This window comes from Periplaneta americana, chromosome 11 (genome assembly GCF_040183065.1).
Source record: "Periplaneta americana isolate PAMFEO1 chromosome 11, P.americana_PAMFEO1_priV1, whole genome shotgun sequence".
Lineage (NCBI taxonomy): Eukaryota > Metazoa > Arthropoda > Insecta > Blattodea > Blattidae > Periplaneta > Periplaneta americana.
The window spans coordinates 74,443,402-74,452,727 of NC_091127.1; the positions used below are offsets into that span (position 1 = coordinate 74,443,402).

The following is a 9,326-nucleotide window of genomic DNA, read 5'->3' on the forward strand; positions in this document are numbered from 1 at the left end:
GAAATCTCAACAGAGAAAACAAAAATCATGGTATTTTTAGGATAAGATCCAATTCCAAGTAAAATCATGATAAATAATAAACTAATTGAATGTGTCAAGTCATTACTGATGAAGATAGGCAAGCAAACTATATAAATTTATAAAAATCACATGAAGTAATCAACACCGTCTTCAGACCCTCCCAAATTCAAAAACATACGATGCTAAAAGTATACAGTATAAAACACTAGCTCGACCAGTTCTGACTTACGACAGTGAGACATGGACAATCAGAAAACTGATGAGAAAAGGCTAACAGCAGCTGAAATGAGGTTTATGAGACGGACAGCAGGATGCTCATTGCTCAAACACCGTAAAAATAAAGACATACTGAAAGAACTAAAAAAAGATCTTATATAGTTCATTTTGTTCAATAATATAGACTTCAGTGGAAGAAACAAGTCGAAATGATGTATCGCACTAGATGACCTAAACAAATTCGTGTCTATGTACCAAGAGGAAGGAGAAATTTGGGAAGACCACAAACACTGGCATCAGACCGTAACGGATCCAATAAGGTTTAGCACGTGAAGGACAAGAAGAAGAAGAAGAAGAAGAAGAAGAAGAAGAAGAAGAAGAAGAAGAAGAAGACGACGACGAAGACGACGACGATGATGATGATGATGATGATGATGATGATGATAACTAAATTATGGTTATCTTTACTACATTTCTGGCACTTATAAGTTTTAATATATTTAAAATGAATTGAAATACTTTGAGTAGAGTAATCACACCTAACACAGTTAGGCCTAAAAGAATTCATTAAGACTCCTGTTCATTATTTTCAAGTAACTTTAAAATAACAGGTACCGGTAAGTTATAACACAAAAGTAGCAACGCTGCCGAATAGACGAAGTTCCCGTTTCATAAAAGAGAATCACAAAATTCTTAAGAAAATGTTTTTTCTAATGTTTTGACAATAAAAGTTAACTCAATGATCTAACTACAATAATAAAATTACTCTCCCAATTTTCATCCCCAAAATCAAGTTCTATATACAACACAACGTAAAAGATGCAGTCAAGAAAGTGCATATATGGTCGATAATGAACATAGTATACTTAATAGTAGGCCGGTAATTTGCTAGGAGACGTCGTTGCATATAGATCATGGTTAAACGAAGTATTTTCCCTGGACCAAAAATACAAGATGCGTTGCTCGTTTCACCTTATTATGAATAAGTGCCGGAGAAAGTGTCTTATTTTAGGTTATAATTCAGAACTTATTCAATATTTAATAAAATGTTTAGTATTAGTGCAAAACTGGCCTATGTGCAACGACGTCTCCTAGCAAATTACCCAGTAGGCCTAATTAATAGTAAAATGTGTTGTTGTTTTCCAATGCCAGGTGTTTGACAATAAAGTCATTTGACCTCTTGCACTCCAATATTTTTCAAAGATATTATCATGACCAGCCAATGAAGCACAGATTTTGAGGTGTTCCGAATCCATTTCTTGGTTTGAGTTGCACAATGGGCAGTTAGGGGACTGATATATTCCAATTCTATGCAGGTGTTTAGCCAAACAATCATGGCCTGTTGCCAATCTAAATGCAACTACAGACGATTTTCGTGGTAAATCGGGAATTAACTGTGGATTTTGATGCAGAGAGTTAGTTCCATTCTTTCCCTTTGGATTGTGTTATCAAATTTTGTTTGTTGAAGTCTAAGTATGTAGATTTAATAAATCTCTTCACAGAGTAATACGTAGATTTAGTAACAGGTCTGTAAGTAGCACTGCTGCCCTTCTTTGCTAAAGCATCCGCATTCTCGTTTCCCAGGATTCCACAATGGGATGGTATCCATTGGAATACAATTCTTTTATTAAGTGATATTAATTGAGAGAGCATTTTAGTTATTTCTGCTGTTTGAGATGAAGGTGTGTGTTTAGAGACGATTGATAGAATAGCTGCTTTGGAGTCTGACAATATAACTGCATTCCTAAATTTATTGATGTGGCATAGAAGATTCGCCCATACGTGCTACATGCCCTGCCCATCGCAAACGTCTGGATTTAATGTTCCTAATTATGACAGGTGAAGAATACAATGCGTGCAGTTCTGTGTTGTGTAACTTTCTCCATTCTCCTGTAACTTCATCCCGCTTAGCCCCAAATATTTTCCTAAGCACCTTATTCTCAAACACCCTGAGTAAGTAAGTAAGGTATAGAAGATTCCTGAGACATTCACTTATTGCAATGATTTCACCATCAAAACTTGTTGTTCCATATCCAAGTGATCTATAAAGTGAGAAGAGACAGCACGTAACACCTGCACCGGCACCTTGTTCTCTGGAGATCAAGGATCCGTCGGTGTATAAATGAAGCCAGTTTTGTGGAGGGTACCTAATATTAATTGTCTCTAAAGATAATTGTTTCAATATTTCAGTGTTTACTCCTGATTTCAGTATTTCTTCTGTTAAATTTAGATTATATTCTATATTTAATAGAGTTAAAGGGTTTGGTTTAATTTGTAAGTTTTCTTTTAAATTCGGGATATTGATTTTCTGTTTTAATTCTTGAACAATGGATATGAAACTTTTTTGAGTTTTCAATCTACAGAGAGGACTGTATGAATGCCAATTGTTTCCTGGTAATCTGATAAGTTTTTCATATTGAATCAGTGCTTTTTCTTCTATTGTCATTTTGATACTGTTAATATTAGTGAGGAATCTCATAGAATCTATTGGAGTTGTAATGAGTCTGAGAGCTTGGTTTTGAACATATTCTATGTCGTTTATGAAAGGTGAAGTAATTAAAATTTCTCCGCAGTATGTCAGCACTGGCTGTATAAACATTTTGTATGTAGTGTTCAAAGTATTCCTAGAGCATAGTAAAATGTAGATGGCCATATAAAATTTCGATGCCAAGAGATTATTTTAATACATATTTTCATCCTACCTGAATCTCTAGCAGAAGTTCCGTTTTCCGTCTTCTTATGTCTATCAACATCTTTTGTTGCTCTGGTGTTAGTTCTGTAAAAAGTAAAACCAATTGTACATTTAGACTTAAATGATAGTGATCACTGACCTCTATAAGTCATTTCTCAATACAATATATTCCACAAGTGGTTTAACAATAATTCAAAGAAGACTTCAACATACTGAATGGAACATCATTTTATGTAAATATAATTTAGGTCTACAATGACATAGTATGAGATGTCAAACTACAATTTTATTACTGTCTCAAGTGCTACAAATACCAAGACTTCTATTATAAACAAATTTAACAAAGGGTTCGAGGACATTATTCTGGGTTGAACACTACGAAATTGTCTTCCTACAATTTTAATTAGTGTGACTCAGAGCCAAAGTCACTGACCATTCACACTAAAGATGCATACAAATAACGACTTGATATCAGCTGTTTACGTACATAAACCCATGGCTAGCAAATTAATAATCTGTAAACTATTTTACTTACTTTTTAAAATAAAATCACGCGATTTATGTCATTATGAAGTAATGAGGGCAATCGATTGCAGAATATGTGAATTAAAGTGGGTGATAAACATACTGCTGCAAGCTGTTAAATGTCAAGTATAATAACTTACCCGTCAAGTTAAATGTGTCAGAACTATGTGAAGAGGTACTCATTTTCTTTTCCGCTGTCGTGTCAACCTCCTTCCACATTCGGAAAAGAAAACACCGGAAAAATAAGTACTTTTATGTGATCATTTGCAATAATCTGTTCTACACCTACACATACCATTAAACATAGCCAACATAGCCAACATAACCAAAAACCAACATAGCCAACATAGTCTCGATCACGAGTAATTTCACAAAAAAATTATTTCGTCTTGCAAAACAATTGCGTATAGTCCAGACTCCAGTTATCCTGCTGAATAATAAGAATCCTTTTTTACTTAATCACTAAATTCATCTGACTTTTTCATCGATGAATGCTCGTGACGTCACAGATTGTTCCCATGAGTTAATGATATCTGTTGAGTTTCAGGAGTTGCAGTAAAAACTTGGTGGAAATGAGCGGGAGATTTGTTTGAACATTAGCATATGATAATATTGTATTACGTTAGTCACTCAATCGTACTGAGCAGTTACTGGGTCCGTCTGTTCATTAAAATATTTTGGATACACGGAAGTTTGTACTGCATTTCAATGGAATCATTCAACAAATTAAATGTTGAAATTTAAATAAAACAGAAGAAAATGGATGCTGCTTTACGAATTTGAACAACGCAACCTGAGTTATCCAAATTAATGAAATAAATTTAATCCAGTTCTTGATAGTAAACATTTAATATGATTAATCTATTAATTACACCAAGATCATTCAAAACTTAAATTTCATTATTATTTTTTTCTCGCTGTTATTTATGCTCACTTTAATATCTCTGGTCATATCGCGAGTTATTATTATCATTATTATTATTATTATTATTATTATTATTATTATTATTATTATTATTATTTTAGTTGGTTATTTAATGACGCTGTATCAACTACTAGGTTATTTAGCGTCGATGAGACTGGTGATAGCGAAATGGTATTTGGCGAGATGGTGCTGAGGAATCGCCATAGATTACCTGACATTCACCTTACGGTTGGGAAAACCTCGGGAAAACCCAACCAGGTAATCAGCCCAAGCGGGGATCGAACCCGTGCCCGAGCGCAGGCAAGCGCCTTAACCGACTGGGCCACGACGGTGGCTTATTATTATTATTATTATTATTATTATTATTATTATTATTATTATTATTATTATTATTATTATTGATATAGTTTATAACATAGTGATACAATTTCCATTCACTTTTTTTATTTTTATTGATAAATGAAATAAAAATATATCTTCATCTGATTTCCAATTGAGTTTAATATCAATAGTTACGCATCGTGTGAAAACGATTACATACGTCTTGATATAACACATGGCAGCCAAACACGAAACCTCTTATCTACATCAATCTGGGAAGATAAAAACACAGTCTAGTATACACAGTCGCGAAGCTCAATACGTAGAAAATATGCAAACATTAGGTAGTTGCTCACCACTAGGATCGCTAATATCGCCTCATTACAGGCAATGCAAAATAGTACCGTCACAGTCTATTGTTTCTAGCACCCTCAATACTCAAGCTTCGTAGACTGTGATAAAAAGTCACATAAATTTAATCTTCCATGGTTTTCACATCTATGGTTTATACCAAAGAGCACAGAATAAAATTAGAGTCGCTGTATGTATTTTTATACTGAAGCCACCAGTGTCGCGCGCACTGCCTGCTGGATCGCATCTTATGAGTTGTTGCATGAAGGATATCCAGGAAATATACTTGAAGCAATTAATTGCTGAATATCAAAGGACTCTGCAAAGGATCATTTTAGCAAGCCTTCTGCTGACCCGAACTACATGACCTCAAATCAAGAAATGATTGATAATATTCAAAGAGATTTAAAAGTCCATGATACAAGTACTTTTCATCATACAACCCCTTCAGAAATTAAGACAAATTATTAAGACTTTAAAATCTTCAAAATCTCCTGAACCAGACAAAATTAGTACCCTAACTTAACTCTAAAATGTCTACCAAAGAAAGTAATATCACAGGCTAGTGTATGCAGTCACGAAGGTCAATACGTAGGGAATATGCATCCATAGATAGTTGCTAACCACTAGGATCGCTACTATCGCCTCATCACAGACAATGCGAAATAGTACCGGTACAGTCTATTGTTCTTAGTACCCTCAACAACTCGAGTTTCGTGACTGTATATATTGGACTGTGGTAATAGGCCATATTACTTAAGTTGTTCAACACAGAATTGAAAATTAAATATTTTCCCTCATCTCGGAAACATTCATAAATCATCACAATTCCTAAACCGAACAAGAATTCTATATATTGTCAAATAGAAGACAGATGTGTCTTTTGAATACACATGGTAAATTATTAGAAAGGATCATCCTCAAACGAATGTTACCTTATCGCGGGCTCAGAATGACAAGGTTCTATCTGACATTTTTAGCAAAATTGAGATTTTTGTTGCATTGAATTCTGCTACTTCACAGCTATCTACTATATAAATTATGTTAATATCTCAATTATTGTTCGTGATAAAATTAGTTTGAAAAGATTCTTATCTGCATTGATTTTATTAACAATCAAACTTTTAAAATGCTCTCCTATAAAATTTACTAAACACTAGATAGAACTTTATCATTCTGAACCCTCGTTATATAGACACCATTATTCTTCCTTGGCAAACGGCTTTTCAAATAGGAAGATCAGTAACTCATGGCGTAGTCTTTCTCGTAGAAGATATAACCACAGGCTTCAACAACAAATTCTAGAGGGCAGCCATCTTTTCGGACGTTTCAAAGGCATTTGATAAAGTTTGGAATTTAGGACTGCTGTTTAAACTTAATACGAGTAAATTTCTGCCTCGCTCATTAACTCTCCTTCTAGCTAGCTACGGTACTTAGAAAAGAGATCCTTTTAAGTTCTCATAGATGGCCAGCTATCTTCCACTCATATAGCAGAGGCTGGTGTTCCACAAGGCACAGTCTAGTATATACAGTCGCGAAGCTCAATACGTAGTAAATATGCAAACATTAGATAGTTGCTCACCACTAGGATCGCTAAAATCGCCTCATTACAGGCAATGCAAAATAGAACCGTCACAGTCTATTGTTTCTAGCACCCTCAAAACTCAAGCTTCGTGACTGTATATAGTAGACTGTGCCACAAGGCTTAGCCGCCTTAGCCCTATATTATACTGTCTCTATATATACTGCAGACATTCCAACTACTCTCAAAACAAAAACACTTCTGTATGCTGATGGCACAGTTATATATAGTGTTCAATTCAGTCCTCAATAGGCTATCTCTGCAGTTCAAAACCACGTACTACTATTAGAGAAATAGATAAAAGAATGGCGTATCTCTTTAAATCCAGAAAAATCTCAATCAATAATTTTCTCAAAGTGTTTAAAAATACCTCGTGATAAAATAAAAATATGTAATCAAGAAATTCAATACAGTGATCATTGTGAAATATCTTGGTATTACTCTTGATAAATTGTTATGGCACAAGCACATAAAATCTGTAACTAAGAGCTCTCTTAGAACATCTCACCTCTTTTCCTCTCTCAAATTTCCTCTTCTCAGTTTAAGAAGAAAAGTTATTCTCCACAAATGCTGATTTTACCAATCCTAACTTAAGTTGCCCCAGCTTGGTGTTATATCACAGTCTACTATATACAGTCGCGAAGCTCAATATGTAGTAAAAATGCAAACATGGGTAGTTGCCCACCACTAGGATCGCTACTATCGCCTCATCATCGAAGATCTCTCTCCTAGCAGCCGACAAAATATGTTACACTTTCGTTGTCGTCTTTTTTTTTTTTTTTTTTTTGGAAAAATTAACACCTTCCTTCCATTATTGAAATATTAAATGCATAAAGTTAATTTATTATTTTAATGAAGTATATTAAATTCCACCATAAACTCGAAGATACCTGCAAGAAATAAGTTAATATAATTTTTGTTTGTGCAAAACGAACTGAAATTTACTATAATAGCTTCAATCATTCAAGATTATAGTGATAATTAACTATGAAACCAATAAATATTAATTTGCATTTCTCTTTACAACAATAATAATGGAAATATGAATTAATGGAGTAACTTACGTGTACCGGTACTTGTAGTGTAGGCTTACGTAGTTAACAAAGTGGGATGAGGTTACGCAATAATAATCACACCAGAATTGGAAATAAAACGTGATCAATAAATTTTATTGTAACAGACTTTTTCTACGTCTCTAGTAAAGTAACAAATAAAAATAACAACAAAATTAACAGCTATAATTGAAAACATATCATTTGAAGAAAAAAGTAGGCCTAAGCAATAATAATCCCACCAGAATTGAAAATAAAACGTGATCAATAAATTTCATTAAAGCAAACTTAATTTTTCAACGTCTTTAGTAAAATAACACATAAAAATAATAACAAAATTAATAGCTACAATTAAAAGTATATCCTCTGAAAAAAAAATTAGACCTAAACTTTATTTCTCTGAAAATTTAGCAGCCTAAGTGACAGAACTTTAACCGGTATCTAATGTCCTTTCGGTTAGACTGAAACATTTCATTGTGAAATTTAAGGATATAATGTATTCTAACAGTCACAAAGAACTTCAAATTAACAGTTTTGTTTCTGCACAGCATTCTTGTGGAAACCCAGGAACCTTTCTGAATCTTTCGGAAATCGGAAAAAGGATAACTCTGGCCTCTTTCTCTTACTGTTGCTACAGTTTATAGCACTACAAACGTCTCCTCCTTGTCCCATATTATTATTCCAATTATTATATTTTAGCCATTAACATTTTCATTATAACCAATAACGAACATTTCACAAGCATCAATGTGAAATACGCAACGAGCTAGCAGCACTCGATAGAAATACGACACAGTCCAAAGTCGACCATGGACAGTCTATTGTTTCTAGTTGCTAACCGCTTGGAGCGCTTTATCACGAGATTTGCAAAACAAACCTCAAGCTTCGCGACTGTATATAGTAGACTGTGGTTATATCCCAAAACCAGTGTTTCAACCTCTTCAAATTGTTCAAAACAAAGTGCTCTGAATAATAGGATAATTCAGACCGGTACACAACTAATTTACAAATGCACTTTGATCTGGACATGAAATTTCTGAAAGACTTATTACGTGAACAAGTGAAAGAAAAAGTTTTATAACAATGAAAATTCAAGTGAAAATCCATTCATCATGCATCTAGGCCAATACAATGCAAATTTTCACAAGAATAGAACTCCAAAATCTTTTTTAAGTGAATAATATGCAATATTCAACAACCTCCAATTTCCTAACATCTAAACTAATATTTTCCTGTCCAATTGTATTGACAGCTGGACACAAACAATATTTGTGAATTTTTCTTTGAAACTGAACTAAATATAAAAAGGCAGAAAACATATTTGTTTTGATACTTCGTCAATAAATTGCTGAATGTGGGGAGGGGGGGAATAACCTAGTGTTGCCAATTTGGGGAGAAATTACTAAATCTAGGGGATTCGAAGGTCAAATGGGACAAAATTTTGTACTGTATTTCTGATTAGCAATCTTTATGCTGGGTGACCATATTTCTGAGGAGCCTAAACGAGTAATTTGTTCTCAAAGATTTATTGACGCAATAAAATAAAAACACCTTAAGCTAAGGCATTGATTTTATTATTTTCTAATATTGAAAGTTCAAATACATACTACTAAAAATTAAAAGTTAATTAGGTATGAATTA

The 9,326-nt window shown here is 33.6% G+C and overlaps 1 protein-coding gene across 1 annotated transcript in view; it reads right to left on the minus strand.

Annotated features, from left to right (window-relative positions):
• Positions 1 to 3,946, minus strand: part of step (cytohesin steppke) — a 371,199-nt gene extending 367,253 nt beyond the window's left edge. The window contains exons 1-2 of the mRNA XM_069839622.1: positions 3,595 to 3,946; positions 2,940 to 3,013 (exon numbers count right to left, since the gene is read on the minus strand). Of these exons, the coding sequence (XP_069695723.1) occupies positions 2,940 to 3,013; positions 3,595 to 3,673 (153 nt within the window). The 5' untranslated portion in view covers positions 3,674 to 3,946. The remainder of the gene's footprint in view (positions 1 to 2,939; positions 3,014 to 3,594) is intronic.
• Positions 3,947 to 9,326: the final 5,380 nt, after the last annotated feature.